The sequence below is a fragment of the Populus alba genome, chromosome 10 (assembly GCF_005239225.2).
Source record: "Populus alba chromosome 10, ASM523922v2, whole genome shotgun sequence".
Classification (NCBI taxonomy): Eukaryota; Viridiplantae; Streptophyta; class Magnoliopsida; order Malpighiales; family Salicaceae; genus Populus; species Populus alba.
Window position 1 is genome coordinate 14,505,965 of NC_133293.1, and position 27,667 is coordinate 14,533,631.

The following is a 27,667-nucleotide window of genomic DNA, read 5'->3' on the forward strand; positions in this document are numbered from 1 at the left end:
TTAGGTCACTGACTGTTGACCGGAAACATTTAAACATTCTATATTTATCAATAAGCAGTAACTTCACTTCGATTTATTCAGACACGAGAAGGAGATCCACGAAGTTGCTTGGCTACCAGCTGCACACAGCCTCCATTCACCATACAAAGAAAAACAAAATGACAAATAAATGCTGCACAAATCATGTTATAAAATACTAGAAAGGCCTAAAATAAGACGCCCTAGACTCCAAATATAGCACGCCGGGAGTCACTGGCGATCTTTGACGCTACTCAACTCAAGCTGATACAAGTTGCATGACATTCATGGGAGTGCATATTGATGACTCGCTAAAACAACGAGCTGCAAAGATTGAATTAGTAATCTGAGATGGGTGAGCTGAATCAAAATAGATGTATCTGTCCCGCACCGCGCATGGATCGTGTTTTCCATCCCAGCAAGCATTCTGTGTATCTGTTATTCCTGTGATTGAAGAACGAAAATGCGTTTGAGGGACGGGAATGATGATCACAGATGAAGATGCAAGACGGGCTTCTCCCAAACAAAATAAAATAGGTCCCCGTCTATCCAAAAACCGGCATGATATGATTTAATCGGTTTTAGTTAGACCTTGAAAAACTAGTTGTAGAGGTCTAAATAGACCAACAGATACCTCGTTAATCTGAAAAGAAAATGCAAGAAAATTAACAATTACCATATTTTTCTTTATTTTCCTTCAGTTCGTGTAAGAACTTGAAAGTGTCCGTGTGTACGAAGAAAGAGCCATACAGTTGAGATTGCAACTTTGATAGCTTCATGAAGAGCTCCTTGTTGTAGGACAGCAGGGCTTGGTTGAATGATTCAGCACAGTCGCCTTCATGTGGAGTTGACTTGGCAATTGCCGGGATGCATCCTACCGGTCCAAGGCCGGTCACCACAAACTTCCTCGCACCTATCAAATAAAGTTTCTGCCAGGATGGAATATGGCATTTTGGTAAATGACATGATCAAACATTAGAGAGGAACTTGATTTCTTTCCATCTGGATTTGCAAATTAAATTACTACATCCATCCAGATTTTAAATGTAAATGAAAAGAAATCGAAAGCTAGATTCCTTAGCAAATGCAAAAATTGCAACTTTTTTATCACCACGCTTCGAACAAATCAATTCCAGTTAACTGTCACTTAAAGTAAAGTTTTTAAATCTAACTTGAGAGTTGACTTGGATAAATTCCGGATAATGGACCAATTTAATTTTTTTATTTTATAAAAAATAAAAATAATATTATTTAAAAAAAGATCAAGGATTTTTTTCTAAAATTTTCTTTGATTCGCGTCATGGATCAATTTAGATTTTTAATGTGATTATTTTTTCTTTGTTGGCTTAACCCAAAGCCAGCCTAGACATGGGGTCACACGGTTCATGGACCACAGGCTTCCTCACAAACCCATCAACCTTGTCCCTTCGAAGCTGAGCCGTACAAAGATATTATACCCTGAACAGCTATGCTTATTACTGTAGCTAAACTGTTACTAAATTGTTGCCAAGAACAGTAGCTTTTTCTCAAGGATTACCACTATGTCGTGAAATTCTGAAATAACATGGAAATAAAAGAAGCCAATGAGCCTTTAATTCAACAAGCTATATGTCCTCCCATCCCAAGATATCTTAAAATTAAACCTCTTTTTTGTAAAAAAAAAAAAAAAACCCACAAATAGATTTCCCAAGTTATACAAGACAGAGGTGAGGAAACCAAACCTTGTAGGAGTTGCTGGTGTTAAAATTTACTAATCGAAGACAATTCATTGAAAGAAATGAGTTCTAGAGAAACGAAGAAAACCTTCAAGCGTTTGACGAGTTCCTCTGCTAGGAATTTGGCAAAATAATCTGGTGAGAAAAGCTTGTTCGTTTTAGATGCGATGTTACGATAATTCATGATGTAGTCATTGGAACCGACGGAGATAAAGAAGATGGATTTGGCCAAATGCACTTTAATGTTCTGCACATCCAACCTCTTTGCAGTAATTTTGAATAAATCTGTCTGGTTGTCCAAGGTCAAGGGGGATCCCTACACAAAAACCAAAAGAAATAATTATGTCGACATAAATTGTTCGGACCATCCAATTTACAGGGCTACAATACAGATAGTTTTCTTTGGCATCTCTTGTATTCTTCTTCTGATTTTAATGAATATAAAGTGTTTGAATTGGGACCGTCTTTATCAGGTTTTATCTACTATCAATGACGAATGAAAGGATGGACTGATATAAGTTCATTCATAACAGTATTTAATCTAACAATCATCAGATTTGAGTGTTTTAAGGCTGAAAACTCTATTAAAAAAAACGAGTGTTAATGTTGAAATGTTGAATATTATTTAATGGTCTTTTAGAGTGATTTAGTGGTTAGATTGGTGGAGTTTTGATCGTGAATAAATGATAGAATGAACGCTAATCTAAACACCAGATGAGAGGAACCTCAGTTCATGCGTGCACAGTGTAGCCCTGGGTTTAGCAACTTATAATCATGATGCGAATAATGTGGTAATTCTTACCGTAAAAGATCCAGTTTCCGGCAGGATACCAGACGAGGCAGATGCAAAATTCAATCCGGTAGTTGTCGTCCGTCTCTCGAGTTCAGAAAGATTCATATAAGGAGGTGCAAAGGGTAAACCAAGAAATCTAGCTGCAAAGAAAAAGGAATTGCTCATATACCAGAAGGAATAGAAAATGATAGATCCATAAGGGTGTTTCATTGCAGCTCATTGGTTGGGAGCTGAGATGAGGATTTGTAAAATCGAAATTCAATCAAATCCTGTTTTAACTAGCAATCATACTGAGCTGTCTACGAGTTTGACTGAGCTTTATCTACCCTACGTCCAAGAAGCATGGGCTCAAGTTCTTCGTCAAAAAGAAGAAAACAAGAAATTAGTCTTTACCAAAATAGTCAGGCACAGTCAAGCCATTAGTGAAACGTCCGGTTGCAGTATGATTGAAGTCAATGCCATAAGGAAGAGAAATTGCTCTGGCTGTTGTTGAAAGATTATTATTGTTTCCTGCATCTACGGTGGAATCTCCGAAGATATACAAGGCTGGTACAAGCTTTGTGTTCTTAGCATTGTCACAGATAGAGAAAAGCTGGAAGAGAAGGAGAAGAGATACAGAAACAGAGCACAATATCAGAGCTTTTACCATGGACCTCAACGAAAAAACCCGCATTATATATATATATATTAGTTTAGAATGAAATATATATACCAAACACCTTTGCAGCAACACAAAAATAATGGAACCAAGGGCTGCAAAAAGAGCTAAAATAAGAACCACGAATATTGCAAGATGAACCCCCTTCATGATTCTCTTTGCAAGCAACCAAAAAAACAAATTCTCATATTTTAATTGTTAAGTTATGCCTTGAATTCAGTTTTTGAAAGAAAAAACAAAAAACTTATGCCTTAAATTATCACAGCTCTAAGTGCACTTTTAATTCTATGCGTTAATGTTAATAATATCGTTATTCTCCCACACAACTCTCATTCCCGTAATTTAACTGTCTTTTATTATCATTATTATAGGTAAACTATATTTTTGCCCTTATTGATCTATCTATTTTCCATTTCTACCCTATAGTTTACATGTTTTCAATGTTATCCTTATAGTTTCGATGTTTTCTCTTTGCTACTGAATAACAGACAAAAAGCTAACTTTTCGTACTTTCTCTCATTTCTTTTCCCTTACAAGTCCAGCATAAATGTTATAATATCTTAAAAAATAATTAAAAATCCGAATCAAAAATCAAATTTAGAAAGTAGGCTATTTAATGGACAGGGATAACATTAGAACTCTTTGAAAACTTGAAGGATAACATTGGATACTTTTAAACCGTAAGAGTAGAAGTGAAACGTTGGTGAATGTACAAGGAAAAAATTAAAATTTACCCTATATTATTATTATTATTATTATTAGGAAGTATGACCTCAACAATCTGTGTGGAAATGCAAAAGCAATACACATGAGAGACGAGGAGAGGATGATCCAGGTGGTTTCAGCAACTGTACATACAAAGAAAATTAAATATACAGGGATATCACTTGTCCTGTACGTAATTTTCATTTACATACAATAATATACTCTCTTTTTTTCTAATTTTAATTTTACATTTTATTTATTGGGGACTGAACTTTTTTTTTTTTAATTTAAATTTTAAAAGAATTAATAAAAAAAGAAGATCTATTCTCTAAATGGAGAGATCACCGAAAGTTAGGGCCCCTAAAGATAATCTCCTCAGTCATAAAATATATATATATGAATAAATATAGAGAATGTTAACTTAATATTGATTTTAATTTGAGAGTTACAAAATCGAGCAGTAACTCTACCTCTCAAAGCACCAAATTCTCCACTACAATTAATGTGATTTTCATATCCAACAGTACCACTCTCCACTCTGAGCTTTTAATATACCTCAGACTCGAGGAACCATAACTTTGTTTAAAATTATCAAAATGAGTATGATCCTAAATTTGTTCAGTGAATTGGCACAAACCATGGGGTCTGTATTCGATCATCTTTTTACTATTCTCATCATTCTAGCTTTCATCTTCGTGATTGTAGAGAATAAGGTAAGTGTTGTTCATTAATCACGTATATATTATTTCATCAATCTTAATATTTTCTGATTTCTATTTTTGTCACTGTAGAGATGGAGCCTATACAGTACAGTGGGTGTAAACTGGTCAAACAAACACAGCACTGCCAGTTATTGATGGCATTAGGAGGAGATGATTGACTCATGCTGCACCTCAAGAAGGGGTTTTTGTGATATTACATGTGGACACAGACTCCCATCTTCTATTTTTTTTTTTTTAATTATGAATCCATTCAAATGTAAGATTGAAAAAAATGATTTGTCTTTATTCTTTTACCGGAAATATAAGAGCAATTTTGTATACCAAAACAAAGAACAATTTGAGTTCGCCATAAGCTGCAACAAGGACCATGGGCTTCTTGAGTTGGACACAATCTTACAGGTTTGGTAGCTTATAAAGAATGGAAAATCTAGTCTTATTCTCCTTTGTATTTCACTTGAAATTGATCCCTTGAGTTTTGCTGCAACCTGAACGTTGGTCTAGCTCACGTACTGCAGCAAAGCTATTTAAATTTTTAAAAGCGTGGAATTTTCAGGAACGAGCAAATAAACTAAAAAATCAATTAAACTGAGAAAATAAAAAAAAAAAAAAAAACGAATTGTAAAAAAAACCAATTAAACTAATTATAATTTTTAAAAAACTGTCCAATTCAGTTTTGATAAGCCTGAAATCGAGAAAACCAAACCAAACCGAACCAATTCATTTTAAAAAAAAAAATACTATAAAAGCCTCCAAAAAAAACCCCTCACAAGCCACAACTCTCAAATCTCAATCTCTCACACTCTCAACTAATAAAAATTGAATTCTCCATCACTTTAGCCAGAGCTAAACTTCTAGTGTGGAGCAGTTGTTAGATGAAGATGAAGAATGCCCTGAAGACTTTATCAAGGGCTTATTCTTTCAGTTCGTTCTTTGTTTTCAGTTAAGCCCTTTAAAGAGGAATGTGAGAAGATGCAACTTTTCAGTCTGCCCCCAATTCATGACCCTTGTTTCTTTTTACTTCGTTGTTCTATTTTGTTGTTTTAATTCTTTGTTTGTGGTTTTCAAAATTCAAGTTTTCAAAATTCAACTTCGGTTGCTCACTTAGTTCTTGGAAGAGAAGCCAAGATATACATATTCACAATGCTCTTAGTAAAATATCATTGATAGCAATAACAACCCAGAACACTTCCCGTGTGGAACGCAAAAGAGATAGGCTATTTTGTTAAAAAAACCGAACCGAACCAAATCAAAATCGACCGGTTCCAGTTTGGTTCTGGTTCAAATATTCTAGTTTTTCAAAATTTTATTTTGATTATTTTTTTAGATAAAAACCGAATAAAAAATAATTACCCCTAGTATTTTTATCACCAATAGAAGCCGTTCAGCCATGGAATGCTTAGGCTGAGACAAGCATTTATAAGGTTCGAAACAATGGTGGGAGCTCTGAATTGCATTAAAAAGAGGGTGGGAGATATATCCTTCCTTCAACTGGATGAACCATGTCCAGCTAACACCATTTCTCCCGGCCATTTCTCCCGGCCTTTATGATCTTGTTAGCATCACTACTCGGAAACCTGAGATCTCCGAGCATAACACCGAGTTTAAGGCCTAAACTGGCTCACGCAATTGATGGGGTAAGCTTTGGCACAAACAAGCACGCATTATCTTTTTGCGACTTGTACCCCGTTATGAATCTAGATGATGCAGTTACTTTTTCCACTATCTCATTGCAAGACATCGCTAGCAGTGAGCTCTGTTGAGTTCTTGAAGATGAGGAGGCTAGGGAACCTGAGGAGAGAGAACACAGTTTTAAACCTGAGAATTGTTGGCATAGAGATTAAAATGCGTTTGTAGACAAAATAAAATAAAATATTGAAGCAGTCGAGACATCAATATATCAATAAATCGCTTCCCTATTTTGCCATGCATATTTCATATGCAAGTGCTTTTATTCGTTCTTCCTAATCCTTGCATAGTTTCATTCTTGCTCAAAACTTAAAGAGTGATTTCTAAACACCATGCATTTCAGGCAAACTCATTTCATGTAAAGATGACAACAAACAGACAAATCTAAAATTTCACACATCACTGTCGAAAGCTTAGAATTAGAAGCTTCAAAAAATTAAATGATACGCACAAGGTTGAATCTTTGCCATCAAGTGCCTGATATATTTTCAGGAGCTGCTTCTCAATGCCAAGCGGTATCTCGGATGAGCTACAACTTACAAGTATCCTTTCATGATTCACTGATTAACTCCAATGCTTGCAAGCATGCAACAAAATTTCGTGTCATTCAAACCTAGGATTGGAGTTGGGTGTTAAAAGAAAATAATTTGTTGTATATTCACTTGCAGGATACATATAGAAATACATCAGGAAAAGAGAATTCAGAAACATAAAGTCCAATATTTTCTTACCACAGATGTTTCAGATGCAAAGGTCGCAGATTTCAGAACCGACTTGTAAGTTCAGTAAAACCCAGAAAGATCATCACCGAAAAATGTTAACCAACTTGTTTATTTTCAATGAGCATATTATCCTCAGCTTTTGTAATTATCCATGGTTCACAAACAAACAAAATTGATGAATGTCAAAGACAGCCTTCTTCCAGCTGCTCTGAACAGGAAGAAAGAAATCAATCAAACGTGCATAGATACATGAAAATGCTGATTCTTACGCTTCATTGCATAAAAACATACTAAAAAAAGAAAGAAAAAGCTGAAAATATATCAAAACTAGAAAGAAACACGATAGCAATTTTGTGATTGCCAGTTACGGCTTCATTCTATTCTGACTAAAGCGATTACTGAGAAAACTTGATTGTTCAAATACCTTCATGCACCTTCAAGTTTCTTTATGAGCTCTCCACAAAATAGTCACTCAAAATTGGCACTGGTACTGTAATGATCTGCTGGATACAATTAACCTACAAGGTGGACTTAGGGATGCTGTCAATGGTATCCTGTGAATTTACCATTCCACAGCAAGTATCTTTCTTGATAATGTTTGTGACCCCAGCTATTCTGGAATTTACTTGCCTGATCAAAACATAAAACGACAGATAATAGCCTATATAAGCTAAAATTTGGCACAACCCAAGAAACCTCATTTAAAATCTAAAATGGTGCATTTCCTATCTTAAAGCATCTGCAAGATACTCTTAACATTATTGATTGTCAATCATTCATGACAATGAATTTCATGATCACACCTTTTAAGTTAATTCCATGGTTGAAAGTGACCATAGGAGATATGCAGGTATCTGGTTACTCCATACCTTTTATACAAATGTGCTCAAACTTCTAAAAAAAACCGACAGCTCTTGCATGGATGCAGTGAACCAGATTGGCAGCACTATTTCATGGATTAATCATGCAGTAACCCGAATTTGATCATCACAGCTAGTAGTTCAAACACCGAGTGGACATGGCCAGCTCTGTGAAAGGCATTAAGCATCATTTCAAATATTTCTTGATCAGGGGAAACACCATCAGATAACATAATACAGAAATAGTACTTGGCTTCATTTATTAGACATCTCTTGCATAATCTATTAATCACAGCACTATAATCTTTGATCGATACTTCAAACCCCTTCTCCACCATTTGATGGAACACCTTCACAGCTTGTTGTGCATCACCCTTGACGCAATGTGCTTTGATCATTGTGGTGTAAGCAACTTTTGTCAAGTTGATATTTCGGTCCTGAAGAGAAACCAGTACACGGTCAGCATCCTTTACATCACCGTATCGACAAAGGCCATCAATGAGAACATTATATGTAGCAGGAGTAGGCTCTAGGTTATGAATCAACATGTCATCAAGTAATTCAAATGCTTTTCTCATGTCTTTAGCCTTGCAGAAACACTGAATGATTGTATTGTATGTAATTTGATCTGGAGCTAGGCCTTTAGCACGCATATCCTCTAGTAATTGGACAGATTCTTCTAATTTCCATTGTTTGCAGAGTCCTTTGATTACTACAGTGTAAGTGACAACAGTAGGTTCTATGCCTTTTAAATTCATCTCAAGCAGCAATTCATGCAACTTGTTTATATTACCCTCTTCACAGTATGCATTCATGAGAGTGGTATAAGTTACTGCACTTGGTTCCAATCCATGCAGCTTGATTGAATCCAACAACCTTCTAGCCTCAACAACCTTTCTGTTTTTGCAGAATCCATAAATAAGAGAATTAAAAGTTACTATACTAGGAGCTATTGCTTTGTCTCTCAACCTCTTGTATAATCGGACAGCCTCTTCAACATCACCAAGTTTTACATACCCATCGATCATGATATTATACAGAGTGACATCAGGATTCAAGTTACTCATTATCAGAGAGTCAAAATACATCCTGGCTTCTGATAACATCCCTTTCTTACAAAGACCCTTTAGAATACCGCTCTGGGCAAAAGAATTTGGAAAGATTCTGTTGAAGCACATTTCTTTATATAGTTGTATGGCCTGTTGGACTTTTCCTTGCTTGCAGAGGCCATGAATAAGGATAGAATATGTAACAAGATCTGGTTGCAAGTTGTTGGCTTCCATTTCATAAAGCAATTTCAATGCTTCATCAACTTGTCCACGTTTACACAAGCTGCTGAGCAACACACTGTATAAAATGACATTCAACTGAAAACCGCTTGAAAGCAGATCCCTTCTCAGCCTTAATGCTTCCTCAATATTTCCCATTTGGCAATGCCCGCATATTAGTATTGTATAGGTAACAAGATCTGGCTTTAGCCCTTCATCAGTTAACATCTGCTGAATGATCTCCCGGGCCCCACTCATCAAACCAAGTAGATGGAAACCTTTGGCAACAATTTTGTAAGTTACCATATCAGGCTGTAAACCCTGCTTCTCCATGTCATTTGTGAGCTCCAAAGCTTCTTCCATGGAACCAGCTACAATCAACCCATGAATAAGTATATTGTAACTGTATGTGTCGGGAAGTATTCCATATTTGAGCATCATACAGAAAAAAGATTTTGCAACATCAGCTAAACCTAACTTACAGTACCTTGACATGATGGTATTAAAAGAAACAACAGAAGGTGCAAACTCCTTCCCATCATTCTGCCGCAGGAACGAAACTGCATCTCGAAATCTAGACTGTCCGCATAGCCCATCTACAATTATGGAACTAGTGCGAGCACTCTGAGGAGTGCCACTGTCTTTGATATCATTGTAGACATCCCACATAATATCAGTGTGCCTCAAGTTGTACAACAAACTGTTGTACGTTTGTATCGATGGTCGCAAATTCTGTTCTTTCATCTTCACGAGAACAAAAAGAGCATCATGAACCATCTCAAATCTCGAATAAACAAAAGCCAACATATCCCATACCACATTGCTCGAATCCCAACCCTTGAAGCTCCTGAAAAGCAGCTTACAAAGCAAAGGAGCTGACCCGGTGCCTATCAGAAATCACACGAAATCTATAAACAACAAAATTAGCATTTTTCAAAACTTCAACAAACAAGAAATTAAACCCGAATTGTTCAAATCTAGAGATTGCCAAATAGACATCAATTGACCTAAACAAACTCATTAGTCTCATTAAAAAAGAAAAAAAAAGAAAATTTTCAAATCATAGAAGCCAGAAAGATTGTTTTCTGACATTGATTTCGATAAGTAAGAAAGTCACCTTCCTCTTGAAGCATTTGATCCAAAACCAAACGCAAGTCCTTAAACCTTCTCTTTCGCGCCAAAACATGAGAAACCAAAAACCTAGAAACCCTCGAATGTTGGAATCCAAACTCATTCCTTGACAAATGATAGAAATCCACCACAAAATCCGCATTCTCGACGCTCAAATTCTCAATCACATCATCCATTTGAGCCTGATTTAACATCACAACCAAGTCTTTGAAGTAATGACCACTGACAAATTGTCTAAAACCCAGGTCCCTAAAGCCAGAAAGAATCGCGTGAACTGGGTCCGTTGAGATTTGAACAATAGGGATGGTGGTGTTGATGGTGGTGGTATCGAGATTGGCAGCGGAGGAGATAGAGAGTTTAGAGAAGATGAGGGAGGAGAGAGAGGTAAGAATTGGGGATTTAATGGGAAGATAGAGTGCCCTGGTCCATTTGTTGAGCATGGAAAAGAAAAGTGGTTTTAGACTTTTGAGGAGATGCCGTTTTGTTTGGTTCTTGGGAAATTTTAATAGATAATTTTTAGGGTTTTAGAGAGGAAAAAACCGTTAGCTTCCTGGCAGTTTTGAGGTTTTGAGAGAGAGGGAGGGAGACAGGGGTTTTAAGAAAGAGGAGGGAGATTAAAAAACAAAGAAAAAGGAAAGGGTTTAGGATTGCGATTGCATGTACAGTTGCAAGATGTGCGGCTATATATATATATATATATATATATATATGGCATTATTTTTTGTGGAGGCGAGAGTAATTACTTCTCCTCCATTTATCGACCAAAATAAACATTTCGAGACTCCATACATTGAGAATAACATACACCCATAATTCTCAACGAAATTTTGAATTATATATATACGCGATTATGGTGCTTTTAGATATCCTTCCGAGCATGTTTGGAAATATAATTATAATTATTTTTTATTTAAAAATATATTAAAATAATATTTTTTAATTTTTAAAAATTATTTTTAATATTAACATATCAAAATTATCTAAATATACTAAAAAAATAAACATTAATTTAAAATAAAAAAAAATTAATTTTTTTTAAAAACACTTTTAAAACACAAAAATAAATATAATCTAAGTGAACATCTTAACTTGATATATAGTTAATTAGGGTTTTTCAAAAAAATCTTCAGAATTATAATTATAATTTTAGATTATAAAAAAAAAACTATTATATTAAAAGTCAACAATTCATTGAAATTTGCTGAAAACAAGGGAAAATAGTTAAAGTCCAGAAATAAATACAAACACAAACATTTTCTAATTTTAATTTGAGGACTTTCTCAGCCTCGTATGGTTCTAGCAAGTTGGTCTCATAAAGAATATGATATGTAAAATCTTATTCTTGTATTTCATATTAATCAAATGATTAAATATAAATTTATAATTATTATTGTGATTTTTTTTATCAATAATTATAATTATTGAACTTTGTCATGTCTAACTATTTCATAAACACGAGCAATAATGGTTTAACATTAACATTCAATTTGATGCACTAATTAGAAAAATAATATTTTTTAATTAAATTAAATTTATTAATTTTATCATCTAATTTTTAATTTTCGGATGTTAAAGACTAACCCGAATTTACAAGACTCACTCAAGTTTACTTAATTTATTTTTTTAAAGAGAATTATTTATAGTTTCATCCACCATTATTTTATTGTTCTTTTTATTCCATTTCCATAAGATTTTTTGGTCGCTTTAAAAGTAATAAAAATTTACCAATATTTTTTTATCTTTATTGAATCTAACTTTTTTAAAAAGAGTTTATTTTGTATTTAAATCAAATTAATTGTATGAGTGCAAGCAGTTAAATACTTGTTTTATATTGTTTTGTTTTGTTAATTTTTTTGGTCAAGCGTGTGATTTTTTTAAAAAAATATTGATATTATATAAATATTTTTTTATATAAAAACAAATGCAGCCGAAGACAAGCCATCTATCTAAGTTCATAAACACATGCACGAGTAGTCGCACATCAACATTCAATTTGATGCATTAATTGTATAAAAATCATATCAGAATGATTACAGTTAATTAGTTCCATATTACAATAAATAAAATTTTCATGATATTTTCTTATCTACGTCTTGACATAAGATATTCATGAATTAAGTTTATGTTAACAAAATATTATTAAAAAATACTACCATCCAACCATAAAATGCTGAAAAGGGAGAAAACTTAATTCCTTGTACAGGTGGGGTCTTTTCAATATTTTCTAAGAGATAGTGTGGAATTTGATAAAAATAAATAAATAAATATAATCGTTTGATTAGTGGATATGGATCCCGGATTAATTCCGCCAAACCCTGTATATTAAAAAAAGATAATCATAAATTACCGTTAATGTGCTTTATTCCATGCTAAAAATCAAGAGAAAAAAAAGAAGAGAAAGAACGCACATGGATCATTATGCTGTTGAGATCATCCTCAGATCCTAAAACCCTAAATAAAATCATATATAACCAATGGCTCATAATAATTTCTTAGAACTTATTTCTTGTTATCGTGTGTCGACGATAAACACTCGTGTTCTAGAATTCAAACCCAAGCACAGAGTCCAAACACGTTTCCGTTCTGCAACTCAGGAGGAAGGCAAGCAACGCAGTTTGTTTTGTCTGATGTTAGAAGTTCGTCAGCAAAACACCAATGAGTTAAGTCCACTCCATTGAATTCCCTGTTATTAACCAGTGGTAATGAACTGTGTGAGAGCTGAAACAGAAAGACTCTTCCAAATGGAGCTGCTCTGCAACAGCAATCTACGAAATGACTTGCTGTCTGCACAGATTTGGATACGAGGAGAGAAGCAACAATCACTTAGCAATCTGTTCATGTGTCCTTTCCCATACCTCGTGCTATTAAACAACACCCGCTCTCAATTTTATTGATGGCATGCGATGGGATTTCTCTGTCTATGTAGGCAACAGGTATGCCTCGGACTTTCAGGCACAAGAGTACAAGTTAAGAATAATTTCTGGACCCATTACACTTCCACTGAGACCAACACCGCAACTAAAAGCAAATACCAATGTTAAATATGTTGAACATTTAACATTAAACCAGTAAATGAAAGTGCTTTTCTTCTAATTTCACACCATCTAGTCTAGCAATAGCACGACAAAAAGAATGATTCTGGAAGGAAACATGAATGATATCTGGGGTTTGCAAGTGCGCACACGGATTTGTTTAAAGATCGATGTAATCGTTCTTGAAAAATAAAAGAAAAATGGCTAAATATGGAGTTTGGTGTTGCCTGTGAGAGTCGGAATCTGAATAGTGATGAGATTATTTTAATTAGTTGAAAAAAATTGAATTTCTTTGCTGAACAAAATATACCAAACACAAACATGGATTGATTGGCTAGCTAAACCACCAGAAACTATAAAGAAACAGTCTATCCAAGACTACTCTGATGCATGCCATTTCTTATTCTCTATTTCTTTAATCACATCTAGAAATTCGTAAGTAATTTCTTCAGAGATAAATAAAATAATATCATCCCGTAGCCATATTGATTTTACTTAAAATCCAAGAAGCATAGTGTGATCAATCCACAATGAAACTCACAGTTCACCTACTTGGATGCCTCACCTATAAAGCTCCCCTCCCCCCACTTTTTATAACTCCAGACCTTTTATAGATAACTCGATCCAACTTTTTCTATCTACCCCAATTTAAGACAGCAACTGTCTCGTCTTCTCCAGATTCCAGGCATGTATAAGGCTAATGTAAGAAAACAAATTCTGGAGAAGAACAACATTTTAATCAAAGAAAAAGAGAACCCAATAAGTAGTACTCAAGGGCTCTTCTCTAAACACCTCAAGAGAGTTTATCCAATTGGGCTACATAGAAGCACTTCCTCCCTATCCTTATCATCAGTGTCTTTATCTTTGTCACAGAACTCAAATGATTCTTCTCTCACAGATTCTTCAGCTGTTCCATTGGAACAGAAGATATCCTTGGCACTTCGTCTAATTTCTCCACTGGAAAGAAGAGAAGTCCCGGTGGCTAGAAACTTCCAGCCACAGCAGCAGCAACAGCAGCAGAATCAGGATTCTAACGATGGGGAGGTGAAGAGGTGCAACTGGATTACAAAGAACAGTGGTATAATATATTTAAGTTCATGAAATTACTGTCTTATTTTCTCATACATGTATACAGCATCTAAGGATAGGCTAATTTCACTGTTATGCAGAACTATTCTTTTTCCCAAAATTAATAATAAAAAATACATGTGTGTATTCTGCAATTGTTTCTAGTTCATCACATGATGCTTCATTGAAAAAAAAAAAAAAAAAAAAAAAAACCAAAACAAAATTGACATTGCTGCAGTAGTGTTTAGGATGTGAAATAATTAAATAAAATAAGGTCAAACTTAATAAAGAATCTCATGAAGCTTCTATCACTGTGGCAGTAGAAAGCAACAACATGAGTTAATTAATAAGAATCATAAGGTTCTAAAACATTTTGCTGTTTTTATCCTCATGTACAATTCAAAACATTTCTCTACCAAACTGTCCAGCATCTTAGATTGTATATATGCATATATGTATCCATAATATTTAATGTATTTCAATGATTGCTATCCACAAAAGGTTCCAAAATGTGTACCCACTATATATTCTTATATCAACTTTTAGGTGTATAGTAAGTACTAAGAGAACAAGTTTTGCTGATGCTGTATATTTAGACATTTGATTCTAAGGTTTGTTACAGATAAAGTTTATGTGGCATTTCATGATGAATGCTGGGGAGTTCCAGTATACGACGATAAGTAAGTGAGCTTAATCTAGTACTATACCTGCATAATCATTGAGTATTATGCCAATTTAATTAGTTCAAGTTGTGATTAACTTAATGGACAGTCAATTGTTCGAGCTGCTTGCGTTGTCTGGTATGCTGATGGACTATAATTGGACAGAGATTTTGAAAAGAAAGGAACTATTCAGGTAGGGTCTTTGGACCACTCCTCATCAATTTGTCTAAAAAACAAGAATTTCTATGAACCACTCTAATTAACTATTGTTTGTTATTTGGTTTCTTACATGTCTTCTCTGATTTGATTTTATTTGTTTTGATAATGCACCTAAGAGCTTATTGTCTTGTTAAAATATAGAGAAGCTTTCGAGGGATTCGATCCGAATATTGTAGCGAAAATGGGAGAGAAAGAAATCATGGAGATAGCCTCAAACAAGGCAATCATGTTGGCTGAGAGCAGAGTGAGGTGCATAGTGGACAATTCCAAATGCATACTGAAGGCAAGTCTCGAAAATTAACGTCCATCCAATACTAACGGTTTCACTGGCATCCCATTGAGCTGCTTCCTTAAGATTCTGGTTTTCTGATTTAAAACGCAGATTGCAAGGGAATTTGGATCTTTTAGCAATTACATGTGGGGTAATGTGAATTTCAAACCCACAATCAACCGGTACAAATATCCAAGAAATGTTCCTTTAAGGTCTCCAAAAGCAGAAGCCATTAGCAAGGATCTACTCAAGCGTGGATTTAGATTCGCCGGACCAGTGATTGTGTACTCATTCATGCAAGCAGCAGGGTTGACAATCGATCATCTTGTCGATTGTTTTAGGTACAGTGAATGTGTAAGCCTCGCAGAAAGACCATGGAGGCATATCTAACATATTGTCGGTAGTCAGAAGGTGTAAATAGAAGATCAATGCCCTTCTTTATTAAGCATAACTCTTCACACTAAGTTATGCATGAAATTAAATTATAGCCACAAAATAGGATTGCACAGCCCCCCTCCCCGCCACCCCTTTTTCCTTGGACATTGACAAGTGATTTGCTCTGTTATTTGCCTTCATTTCTGTGACTTTCATGGATGAATAAGACTAAATGCTTGTGATTTTTTTCTACTGTTCCATATTATGTTGGAAGGAGACGGCTGTGGTCGTGGGCTTGTGGCAGAGACTGATCAGGTCACCAGGGCAAGCACGACAACTTATCAGTTTGAAACAACAAAGTTGGCCAATACTGGTTGGTGTTTGAGGGTTAGGTAGCTCTATTATTAAAAACATGGAAAAAATCATCTAGCAACCAAATAATAGTGTGCGTTAGTGAGAATCTTCATTAAAGAAGTAGAGATGAAGCTTTAGTTTTATCCTCAACAGTTATTTATATCAATCTTATCCTCCAAATCTCAGAAACTCTTACAAGTCTTTCCAACCAAATTCTTCCTCTTTTCATACATTGTTTTAGGAAACTTAACATTTTATGTTAAAGAATTCTAAAGGAAGACCCCTGCTGACAAATCAAGATTATCAGGAAAATAAATTGATATAAAAATTTATTTGAAAGCAAAATTGACGCCAGCCATCGAGGTATTCTGAGGCTTTTCCCAGAATCTATCGAGTTTCTTTCACTTAAACAGACCATTTCTTTCTTCTTGAGCTAGAAGCAGGCGAAGCTGGGGATAAAATCTCTTTCATCCTTAGCACAACCCTTGAAGTTGCATGGTAATCGTACACTAGAATTATCCTAAACGTTCGCTTGGTCTTTCTATGGTTTCGAACGTTTAGCGACCACAGGATCGTAGTTGAAAACACTGGATCTTGAATTTTTTAGCAAGGCCATAGTTTTGTATCTTAAAAGGCCGGAACCCGCCCATAACTTTGAGATCCAGGAAAGCCCATTATTTAGAGGAGAGTGGCTTGAATGAAAAGGCTAGGGAGGGTCCATAATCTATACAGAGCAAGGATCTTTTAGGAAGCCCAAAACGATACAAAGGCGAGCAGCAATTAATGGGGTCCTGGAAAAAGGCTTTGTAAACGTAGTGGACATCCTATTCCTCGAGAATTCTCACATTATAGCTAATTTTTTTTTATTATTGGGTTTTAGAAAAGCCATTCATACATTAAAAGAAAAAAAATATCATTCTCATAGACCTCTATACAGTCTCCTCTTGAATCCTAAACTCAGGGTATTTGGTCCTATTTATTTTTATATTTTAAAAATATTTTAATTTTTTTTAAATTAATATTTTTTGATGTTTTTAAATTATTTTGATATGCTGATATCAAAAATAATTTTTTAAAAATAAAAAATATATATTATTTTGATATATTTCTAAATAAAAAACACTTTAAAAAGCAACAATAACTATATTCCTAAACAGGTTCAAAAACTTTTCACATTGGAGGAATATTATATTTTTTTTTATTAATGTGACTGTTTTGGCCAGCTTGTTTGTACCTCAACCAATTCCACAGGCCCTAAAAAGTTAACGACCATATACGTTTTCAGTGGACTATCATATTAGTAATTACAGAACTTGAACCTGAAATTACAGGAAAAAATAAACTTATTGATTTCAAGTTTTTAATATTAACTATGTTTTTTATTGTTTGTTTTGGTGGTGATACGTACTATGTATTATGTATGCTTACAGAGTTGATGGGTTAAGAAAGAGAAACTAAAGCAAATAGCTCTTACTCGTGAAAGGTAAGTCGGGCAACATGTTTTATTTCCTTAAAATACTGTGAGGTGTGCATCATAAAATTGCATGCAATTTTGCTTGTACTTAGTTGTTCCTCGCTACTGCATAGTACCAACATGTAATATTGTTACTAACCCAATTTAATAATAACAGAAAAAAATATAAAAAATAACAAAACACCTCTTAATACAAAGCTTAAAAAATTAGATTTTAGAGTTAACTTAGTGATTTCATTTCTTGAAAATGTAAAATACTGAAAACACCCCTTAAAATAATTAAATGAAAGTAACTTTCAAGAACAATGAAGTAATTTAATTATAACATTTAAATATAAGATTGCTATAATCATCCTTGGGAGTTTGACAATAACATTTGAATCCTTGCAAAATTATAAAATTATTTTCTTAGCAGAGATATGTGCTTCATAAAATAAAATAATAATTTCACTGTGAGCTCTTTTAACTTTATTTATAATATTCAATAATTGATTAAGCCCATAGGACCAATATATAATTTTATTTAAATAAATAAGAGCCTTATCAATTAAAAACTATTGTAACAAGAAAAAACAATTATGAAATATATGCACGATAATTGGTTTTTCTAATAAGCATGAAGAGAGTGGAGACTAATAAAGCTTGATAGGATAGAAATTACACTACTGCTACAGAACTTCTAGACTAAGAAAAACACAGGATTCCCCATGCTTGCTTTCTTAACACAAATTCCATTCCTAGCTGATTAAGACGTTGGATTAAAATACCATATCCTCTTTAATTCTTATCTCTTTTCTTGGAATAATATACCAACTAAATCCTGAGAGATCATGCACGGAAGAATATGTGTGTATGTGGCCCTCTCAGCCTATCTTTTTTAGCCATTTGACATTCTGCGTTGAGTTCTTCTCCTTAATCTTGATTAATGGAATTCTTTAATCTAACTTTCTCAGATTCCCATTATGGTCTTCTTTAATTACCATAGATACATTAATAGACTTCCTTTTCAAAAAATTTGCCCTCGTCTTCTTCCATGCTCTTACGTGCATACAGCCACCTGGTTATCAGTCATGGATATGCACAGGAGGACATTTGACATCAAGATTCAAGACCTGCTGGACAGGGAGGAACATGAAAAACTCTGATGCGTTTATATCATGTTTCTTGACTTCAGAAACTGAGAATTTATTTGGAATGTGGTCAGCTTTGTTGCGCATCTAAACTGTATAACAAATCTCAGGAAGTGATCACAGGGTTTAAATAAGTTAAAACCATATGTAGACAGTCTCAGAAATCACAGGTTCTGCGAGACTCATCATGAGCTAGGCTGCACTAATGAAAGAAATGATCTTCACACCACCATGATTTGATGTCTATTATTGTCATTATAGATCTTCAGAATCCATACTCTTTCTTTAACACTCATTTTCTTGCTGAGAGGTTCACATGCACGGATTCCCGATATTTATTGTGCTTTTGATTCTTTATTCTTCTTCTTTTATTCGATAGAATTTGCTGCTTTTTCTCAATCAAGTTAACGTTCAAGATGTGGCCAAGTTTCTTGAGGTCAAGTTTTTCTTTTCTTTCCCTCATCATCTATGCTCATGTGCTTTAGCTTTCCTCTCATTTACTTGATCATCACATGAGGGTAGGTCAGGTCTCAACACATTACACCAAACACGGGTACTTTATTATCATTATGCTCAAAGACACAGGCAAGGCTATTCATTTCAAGCAGAGCCTTAGCAGTAAAATAACTGGAGATTTTTCTGATCACATGGTCAGATGTCCTTATATGACCTAAATCATCAAATATTTGTTAAACATAGCTATGATTTTGCTTCACAGTGTCACAAAGGGAACAACTAGACAGACGAGTCCATATAGGGCCACTTTTAAGCATCTGCCTTTGCTCCTCTACACTGATTCATCATTTTAGCTTCAACTTTAATCTATCAATAAAAACACCAGGCTGGACCCCTGCTCCAGGAACAAGTGGAGATTTAAAAACAAAACAAAGAGAATCTGCTCAGATTAGGCTGCCACGATGATCACTGTCCATAACCCATTATTCTGTACTGTTAGTTTCCTCATCCCCTTCTGTTAATTGTAGTCAAATTAATTATGCAAACTAAAAGAAGAACTAAGGTTCGGAAGCCTTGTCTGGTTATAATGACAGTTAGATGATGCCGGAGCCGGCTTTAAGTTGAGGGTTATTTTGATAATGGTACAAGACATCACTTAATAAACACTCAAGAATAAATAAAATATGTTTTTGGATTGTTTATATTTAACAAAAAAAATAAAAATTATTCAAAATCCAACTTATCATGTATACATAAAAAAAATATTTTAAAAAAAATTCATTTATAATTTTTCGAATAACTTGAGCCGGTGACCTTCACCAAACTATGACTAGATAACCTTGATTTGGTACGCCTGACTATGACTGCTGAAATGACTCGTAAGGCCCACCATATCGATTGCTATACTTACTGATTCCATTAAAGTAGGTTCAAATTCAAGTTAGGTCTTTAGAGGTGTTGAATTCATCTCAAGACTTGGAAAAAGTGAAGCATTGGAGTCATGTAGTCTTGGAAGATCAAGTGGAAGTGTAAAGAGTAGAATCTTAAAACTAGTGACCTGATAAAAAAATAAAAATCCTTGATTTTAAAAGAAAACTTGGGGGAAAAAAACTCAATAGAAATGATGGAAATCATAGAATCATAGACTATAGGCTATATATATATATATATATATATATATAATCTTATTTTTATAGATTCTTTTCTTTTCCATCTTAGTAGTATTCTGGAATTAATATATATTTGTGCAAGTTTGGAGTAAATTAAGATAAATCATCATCAACGTTAAGTAATTTTACTCGGGATTCACTTGCAGTTTAAATATGTAAACAACTTAGTTATGTCACATGTTTTTAGATTTCAAGTCTTAATGAGCATTCAAATTCCTCTAATTCTGAAAAATTAAAAATGAAAAGTGATTTGCCTCTTATCAAGAACAAAACCTCAACGCTCCAACCCTCTACTAAAATTAGCCAAATGTCGAGGGACTCGGAGATGTTTTTGTGCAGGCAGATTTGGAGAAGCTAGCAAAACCGAGGAAACCGACAGCTTCGATAGCCTGAACCTGCCAACAACCTGAAAGGCCAATGTTAGTGCTTGATCCAGTCCATAGGTTACACAATGGGACCCCAACAAGTGATGTTCCTATATATGTTGGTTTGTTAAAATATTTGCTTGATTTCGAACAGCCATGACATAACAAGGACTTGTGTCTTTTCTAATAAAGGCAACAATAATATCCCACAAATTCAGACGGCTTGAAGATATTATACATAAAAAAAACTGTTGATTTCGAACAACCATGACATAACAAGGACTTGTGTCTTTTTCTAAATGAAATTTAAAAGTAAAAAAGGCAATAATAATATCCCACAAATTCAGGCGGCGATAATAATCTATGAATGATAGCGCCAGGTGTTCTTGCAACATAGAAAAACATAGGAGGATGAGCTTGGACAGTCGATCACTCTCGTCTCTGATTGAATTCAATCCGGCCATTGCGTGTTAACTCCATCGCAATGGACAAATGAAATTCAATCGCAATCGCAATCAAAGGGAAACAACTGTTCATATCATTTTCCGGCATCCGGTGGCCAGCAGAGCAGTTATGAATAGCGATGATGGATTGAGAGTATGGGCATGGGCGCACGCATCTTTCTCCTCTTCATCTTCAACAAGCTGGCGGAACAAATTTTGGTTTTCCTATACGAAACAACATGACTACATACTTACTTGACAAATCAAAGTCACAAGCTCGAGCCTTCTTCATGTGAATAGTTTGTAATCTGTTTGCACACATTCAAAATTTCTTCCCCGGCATGAGCTTCAAACAGATTAGCCACCGGAAACCTCCTGGTTTGACAACTAGTCCTTGTAGAAACAAAAGAGCTCGAAGCGAGATGCATACGATTGAAATTGCAAACCTCGGCTAGATTATGGGTAATGTCTGCAGCAAGTCTTTAACTTGCATTTATCACTAGGGATTTACAAGAACATCAGAAGACAGTCTGATAGTGAAGACTATGAACACCATGCCATTGCAACGAAGATCCAAGCTGGCTAAAGAATGATTAAAGAAAACGGATAAATAATTGATTGATAGCAAGATCAAGAAAGCCAAGATGTCACGATTTACACGCTTTCTTTCTTTAGGATATTCACTCTACAAATTATTTATCAAACAAGTTCATATGGATGGAGTCCAGGTAAAACCAAAAAAAAATGGAAAGGAAAAAAAAAAAGTAGAAGAAATACAACCAAATTCCTACTCAGCTAGCTCCTCACCTTGCTGATGCCAAGAATATTTACAGCAGTTCCTCCTACAGTTGATCCAAGCTACAACACCTTCAGGGAGAAAACCCATTGACTGAACCTACACTAAAAACCGCCGTTCACTCCCACAAACCTATAAAGTCTTATTCATCATCGTACCGGTATCTCATATCCTCAAAACTGGCATGAAGTACCAAGCCTCTGTCTCTGCCTCGGACCTAGGGTGACAGATTTGCGTTTGTCAAATGCTGGGTACAGCAGTTCCTGAAATTTCTCCAAAAACAAGGTCCACTCTTCCTCAGTCATATCTGCCAGCTCCACGAAACTTACACTTGCAGGAAGCTGCTCGTTAGCACTCCTGTGCCCGGACGATCTATTACTAAGACAGCCATTTTCTGGTTTTGTTCCTGATAACTTCTGGTTCTTGTCACCTAACGTGGTACTCTTCAATGACATGGAAAGCTTTGAAATGGTTGGGAGTTTTTCAAGAGTACGCAGGGCAGCAAAACCCTCTTGCTCTTCCTCCCCTTCACTTTCCTCGTCCTCCTCAATGCTTTCCTCCAATTTTGAGAGTGGGAAACGACCACTCCCAGATCCAATTCCAAATTGGAATGGTGACCTGATCATGTAGTCATCTGCTGTTAGCTTAGCAGTGAAGTCATATGGTGTTTCATCGCAGTCTAAATCAAATTGGAATTCCTGATCATCTCCCAAATCACCCCTGGGAGAAAAAGCCTCCCGCTCGGCTATCAACCTCCTTGCCTCAATGCACACAAGCTCAAGCTCACTGGGTTCCTCCTCAGCAGGTCGGAACTCCCTGCTCATCATCTCACCAATTTCAGCAAGACAGAGACCATGGATTGCAGCCTCCTTGAGAAAAATTGTGCAGAGAACTAGAACCCGCAGGCAAGCCACTCTGATCATCGGAAGCTGCATTCGCAGCATATCACAATCCTTGCCAGGGTTAAGTTTTTCTATATAGTCAAGCTCGTCATCTGAGAACGGAATTGAAGCCTGAGGCCAATGAATCCACTCGAAGTATGGATCCTCCAATGTTTCTGGCAAGCAAAGCCCATGATCAATTGGAATCAGCTCCACTTGCCCAAATCTCCCGACACCATCAAGCTTCCTGACTAGAAGGTTCCCAGCATGTCTGTCAGTGTTAAAAATTCTAATGTCTAATATCCCAATACGATGCACAGATGATACTGGGAAGCTTGATGTACCGTGATCACTGGCATCAAAATCATGTGGAATGAACTGCTGGAAAGACGCAATCTTGCTGACCTGCTTCTTCTTGTGTGGCTTATTGCCATTTACCCCGTCGTTGACATTGAAGATTGAGTGAGTGATCTTCACAAGTGCAGTAGGAGGCACATTAGCAAAGTGATCATGGTCAAGAAGGTATGCTGCCACTTCCCTGAACCCTGTCTCCCCAACACGCACAGACCGTTTCAAACCCGGTTGCCCAAGAGCTTTGCCAACAAAACCTTTTGGATTGTTTGGTGCAAAAGGTTCTTCATCTGTTGGCTTCACAATGGCAACACTCTGACCTCTGCTGTTCCTAAAATAGTATGCACCACCGAGCCCACTATGAACAGGAAGCGGGTCAACACCGTTTTTAATTGCCTTGATACTTTCCTTGACCACCGGTTTCATTTTAGCAAAGCTATTTGACTGTCCCAATATCTCAATAGGACGACTCTGGTCTCTCTGTTGGATGTCTCTTCCAGTCGGTGAAAGACAGGGAGTAGATGAGCTTCTATGCAGATAGTTCCGTGTTAAAAGAAGAGGTGAATCATTACGAACAGCACTGAGGTCGTTCTTCAGCACCATATCCCCAAAAGTCAAGGAACTCTCCTCAGTTGACACGTTAAGGGCAATCTGCAACCTTCTTTTCACTGTATGAGCATTGTCACTGCGATCCAACTCCATTCCCAAGACACAACCAGTATCGGTTTGCACAAAAACTCGTCTCCTCCCAGCAGGCTGTTTCCCTTCCATTCTTTTACTTCCATGGTATTCCCCACCAAGTGGGCTCTTAAAGACTGCCACTGCCATCTGTGTTTGAACTGGGCTGTCCAATTTACGAGACATGAAAAGGAATGAAATCCCTGCTATCTATGTGGAAGGTGAGAGTGGCGGCAGTGAAGGAAGAGAGCTTCTTCCCTCCCAAAAAAGCCCCAAACTCCAAAGCCAATCGCAATAGATTTAGTAGGAAAAAAAACTCTAGTTCACAGTCAATCATCAATTTATAAACTGCAAATCAAAACTCCATCCATCAACTCAAAAATCTGAAATCACCACCCGCAAAGAAACAAACAAAGACCAGGAAAAATGCGTCCCCCTCGGTGCTACATTAAGCAAGCCATTCCTATTAAACCTCAAGAATCTGAAAACAGACAGAAACAATAGGGCATCAATAATAGAAACACTTTAAAACTATTAGATCGCAGACTAAATAGCTGAAAGTCACTTAATTTCATTAAAATTAATAGATCTGGTTCCTATGTGTGGATTCAGACACGCCCATTTCACCCAACCAATGGGGTTCCATCCATTTCCTTCAACATGCATAGCCTTGAATGTACCTAGCTTCCATTATCAACATTCTTATGTGTTAATCCATCAGTAACAACTTGTTTCAAGAGAAAAAATTCGGGAAAATACTCATCTGAATGCAAGAAAATACTACATAACGAAATATTTGTTTAGTTGATAATATAAACATTAATTACCTAAGTAAAACAACTACATTAAACATGAAAAAAAACTGAAAACAAAAGTTTCTATAGTCTATTTTTTCGGAAAAAATAAGGACAAAGATTAACTTAAAACAAAAGATAATACAAGAATGTTCCCTCGATCGAATCTATTTATATTTTCTCATTACAATTGCAAGAGAAATAAAACTGGCCTGGAAAGAAAAGAAAAGAAAAACCGATAATGATACAATACGTTAAATCCCAATCAGGAACTGAACTGACACTAAACAACTAACCAGATTGCAGGATCTGAAGATCCCAACACCCTACGAGAAGAATCTTTGAAACAAAATCAGGACTGTTGATTTAATTCCCAATAGCTAGCTAGCTTCCAAGGGTGATGGATGGGTCACCAAAAAACGAGTCAGTCAAGAGAATTACAGAGGTTTAACAAAGAACAAAGAATCGCCAGAGTTGACTCAGTTTCTATTTCTCTACTACTTGTACTCCTTTAAAGGCCAACTCAAAAAAACAACCCCTGCTTTTTATTATTAAATGAAGAAATGTCTCTCCCCTTTCCTTTCTCCCTCTCCCCCTGTGGTGTGCTCCTCAAAGAACGCTCTTTAACCATGTACGTGGGTTGAGAACTAACCCTGGTTAAGTATTTACCGCCTCTCTCTGAAGCTCTTTCTTTTGTTTCTTTGTGGGATAAAAAATTAAAAATGGAAGAGTCTAGAAAGGAAGATCTGAGCCGCTAGATTAGGATGGAGATGGAGGACAATAGAGGGTGGTGTGACATGGAGATAAAAGAATTGGATGATGACGTCGATAAGGTCACCGTTTTAACCGGTTTTTTTTAATTTACGTTTTTTTAAGGAAGTTATGTTGGTGCCACTTGTCGTTTAAAGGGTAGTGGTTTCTTTAATGGACGGAAATGTCCTTGCATTCAAGAGTTTTGATTGGTGGTTGGGGTTTAAAGTTTGGTGAAGTTGTGGTGCATAAGTCATTGATTGATTTAAATCTTGAGAGGATATAGTTTAATTAGTTTTGTTTTAAAAAAATTATTAAGTTTGAATTTTATAATTTTTAAAAATTATTAAAAATTTACATGGTTGTTAATTTTCAGGATCTATAAAATTAGTTAAGATACATATAAAATAATTACTAACAACTTTGTTAATTAAAAAAATATATATATATATTGATTGATTTAGCTTACTAGATGCAAGTTGATCCGTCTTTTCTATTGCTGTGTGTAAAATATGGAAATCAAAAGCCAGTTGACCTTATCCCTTTCCATCTACTATTTTTCTTCCAGGATAAAATTTACTTACAAGTAGGAATAAATCCTCCTTTTAATATTGTGTTTTAAATGGGGTTGGGAGAATTTTTTAAAAATATATTTAAAATTAATTTTTTATATTTTTAAATTATTTTAATATTCTGATATTAAAAAAATAATTTTAAAAAATAAAAATATATTATTAATTATTATCTAGATAATTTTTTAAAAAATATATAAAATGCAAGGACCCTACATTAGTATCCTACACATTTGAGGTGCAATGTAGATAACCACACCAGTGACCAGGTGGGCCTCAAAAGGAAAAGGTACAATGGTACTTTAGCATTGGTCAAATCCCCGGAATGGTTTTGGATCCAAGTGTTAATTCTTGGGATCTCAATGCCCATACTTAGAAGATCATATCGGGTGATCAGACGGTTCAAATGCAAAGTGTCATTTTCGATCTGTGATGTGGTGGCAAATCTCCATGACCGTCCTCAAGCCTGCTCTGCCCAAAAAACGCAATGGATTCATGGTGCGTCAGCACACTTGCCCTCTTTGTATTCAAGGGGTCATCTTAGTAGTTCCCTTGTCTGCCTCCTTCGATGAACAAAAGGGGAGATCGCAGGATGTCTTCAAAACGCTACTCGCTGTCCCTTGATGACCTCATCGAATAAAAGGACTAAAATGTGTCCATGGATATTGCCAGATTCTTCAACTCTCATGACAACAATCTAGTAATTTTTTTATAGTAAATTATTTTTAATATTAGTATATTAAAATAATGAAAAGATTAAAAAATATTAATTTTAAATAAATAATAAATTAATTTTTTTTAAAATACTTTTAAACTCAAAAGCAAAAGATATTATACCGGCATTAAAGTAGTTGATATTTTTATATTAAAAAAAAAAAGGGAATTCCCGGCTCTTTTGTTGATTCCACGTAGTGGCAAGGCCTAACATTGCCAGTACAAACTAGTTCAGTTATGACTGTATAAGAGCTTGCGTACACGTATTTCCCACGTCTTGTATATGTATAAGAAAGGAGATGATGAAATTCCAAATCTCCAGGTATGAAGAATTAATTAGAATGTAGCTTTTCATCGGGAAGAAAAAACTTGAGATGTGTTTTTGGGTGAGATAGTGGCTCTTGTTTTTAAAAATATTTTTTTATTGAAAATTATATGAAAATAATATATTTTTTATTTTTTAAGATTTATTTTTATTATCAATATATTAAAATGATTCAAGAATATATATAAAAATAATTTTAAACAGAACATAAATAAAATTTAACCCAGCTCTGTTTAGGATGCATTTTCAAATGAGGATAATGAGTCACTGTCGATAACATGACATTAAGTCGGAGTAATAAGCACCCCAGACAGAAAATATTACATGTTATAATATAATATATATGCAAATGTTACATGCCCCATCCCGCGATATGAAATGAGTATGGACCCAACAGGTTGATTCTCATACTGATGGGTTCAAGGTAAATCATTATTAATGCACTCAAGTCCATTTGGTCGGTCATCGATATTTCACTTGTTTAGGCACAGACCTTAGAACAACCTAGTC

At 35.2% G+C, this 27,667-nt stretch overlaps 4 protein-coding genes across 12 annotated transcripts; 1 reads left to right on the top strand and 3 right to left on the bottom strand.

Annotated features, from left to right (window-relative positions):
* Nucleotides 1-51: 51 nt before the first annotated feature.
* Nucleotides 52-3,218, bottom strand: LOC118045782 (GDSL esterase/lipase At1g71691). Its single transcript, XM_073411571.1, has 5 exons — nucleotides 2,920-3,218; nucleotides 2,536-2,666; nucleotides 1,822-2,049; nucleotides 695-947; nucleotides 52-462 (listed from the first exon to the last, which is right to left on the bottom strand). Exons 1-5 carry the CDS (start codon nucleotides 3,197-3,199, stop codon nucleotides 278-280), a joined length of 1,077 nt encoding a protein of 358 aa, XP_073267672.1. The 5' UTR covers nucleotides 3,200-3,218; the 3' UTR covers nucleotides 52-277.
* Nucleotides 3,219-5,805: 2,587 nt separating this feature from the next.
* On the bottom strand, nucleotides 5,806-10,922 carry LOC118046963 (uncharacterized). Of its 8 annotated transcripts, none has more exons than XM_035056092.2 (5): nucleotides 10,265-10,922; nucleotides 7,889-10,034; nucleotides 7,029-7,222; nucleotides 6,749-6,910; nucleotides 5,806-6,399 (listed from the first exon to the last, which is right to left on the bottom strand). In XM_035056092.2, the coding sequence occupies exons 1-2, from the start codon at nucleotides 10,716-10,718 to the stop codon at nucleotides 7,978-7,980; spliced, it is 2,511 nt and encodes an 836-aa protein (XP_034911983.1). In that variant the 5' UTR covers nucleotides 10,719-10,922; the 3' UTR covers nucleotides 5,806-6,399; nucleotides 6,749-6,910; nucleotides 7,029-7,222; nucleotides 7,889-7,977. The 8 variants fall into 8 exon arrangements, with proteins under 8 accessions (XP_034911983.1, XP_034911991.1, XP_073268230.1 ...); XM_035056100.2 differs by having other exon boundaries at nucleotides 7,029-7,227; XM_073412129.1 differs by having other exon boundaries at nucleotides 7,444-10,034.
* A 2,972-nt stretch (nucleotides 10,923-13,894) lies between these two features.
* On the top strand, nucleotides 13,895-16,155 carry LOC118046954 (uncharacterized). Its single transcript, XM_035056068.2, has 5 exons — nucleotides 13,895-14,388; nucleotides 15,001-15,058; nucleotides 15,150-15,233; nucleotides 15,401-15,542; nucleotides 15,642-16,155. Exons 1-5 carry the CDS (start codon nucleotides 13,998-14,000, stop codon nucleotides 15,918-15,920), a joined length of 954 nt encoding a protein of 317 aa, XP_034911959.1. The 5' UTR covers nucleotides 13,895-13,997; the 3' UTR covers nucleotides 15,921-16,155.
* A 5,734-nt stretch (nucleotides 16,156-21,889) lies between these two features.
* On the bottom strand, nucleotides 21,890-25,485 carry LOC118046942 (phosphatidylinositol 4-kinase gamma 5). 2 transcript variants are annotated; one of them, XM_035056048.2, is made up of 2 exons: nucleotides 25,093-25,485; nucleotides 21,890-24,483 (listed from the first exon to the last, which is right to left on the bottom strand). In XM_035056048.2, exon 2 carries the CDS (start codon nucleotides 24,186-24,188, stop codon nucleotides 22,266-22,268), a length of 1,923 nt encoding a protein of 640 aa, XP_034911939.1. In that variant the 5' UTR covers nucleotides 24,189-24,483; nucleotides 25,093-25,485; the 3' UTR covers nucleotides 21,890-22,265. The 2 variants fall into 2 exon arrangements, with proteins under 2 accessions (XP_034911939.1, XP_034911947.1); XM_035056056.2 differs by lacking the exon at nucleotides 25,093-25,485 and adding an exon at nucleotides 25,009-25,026.
* Nucleotides 25,486-27,667: the final 2,182 nt, after the last annotated feature.

What these genes read in the sequence shown, in the direction of transcription:
- LOC118045782 (XM_073411571.1), bottom strand. Translation starts at nt 3,199, where the DNA reads ATGCGGGTTTTTTCGTTGAGGTCCATGGTAAAAGCTCTGATATTGTGC. An exon ending in GACTGTGCCTGACTATTTTG is followed by an intron (nt 2,667 to 2,919) that starts GTAAAGACTAAT and finishes TTTTCTTTGCAG; the next exon opens with CTAGATTTCTTGGTTTACCC. An exon ending in AACTCGTCAAACGCTTGAAG is followed by an intron (nt 948 to 1,821) that starts GTTTTCTTCGTT and finishes CCATCCTGGCAG; the next exon opens with AAACTTTATTTGATAGGTGC.
- LOC118046963 (XM_035056092.2), bottom strand. Translation starts at nt 10,718, where the DNA reads ATGCTCAACAAATGGACCAGGGCACTCTATCTTCCCATTAAATCCCCA. An exon ending in TCAAATGCTTCAAGAGGAAG is followed by an intron (nt 10,035 to 10,264) that starts GTGACTTTCTTA and finishes GATTTCTGATAG; the next exon opens with GCACCGGGTCAGCTCCTTTG.
- LOC118046954 (XM_035056068.2), top strand. Translation starts at nt 13,998, where the DNA reads ATGTATAAGGCTAATGTAAGAAAACAAATTCTGGAGAAGAACAACATT. An exon ending in CTGGATTACAAAGAACAGTG is followed by an intron (nt 14,389 to 15,000) that starts GTATAATATATT and finishes GGTTTGTTACAG; the next exon opens with ATAAAGTTTATGTGGCATTT. An exon ending in AAAAGAAAGGAACTATTCAG is followed by an intron (nt 15,234 to 15,400) that starts GTAGGGTCTTTG and finishes GTTAAAATATAG; the next exon opens with AGAAGCTTTCGAGGGATTCG.
- LOC118046942 (XM_035056048.2), bottom strand. Translation starts at nt 24,188, where the DNA reads ATGTCTCGTAAATTGGACAGCCCAGTTCAAACACAGATGGCAGTGGCA.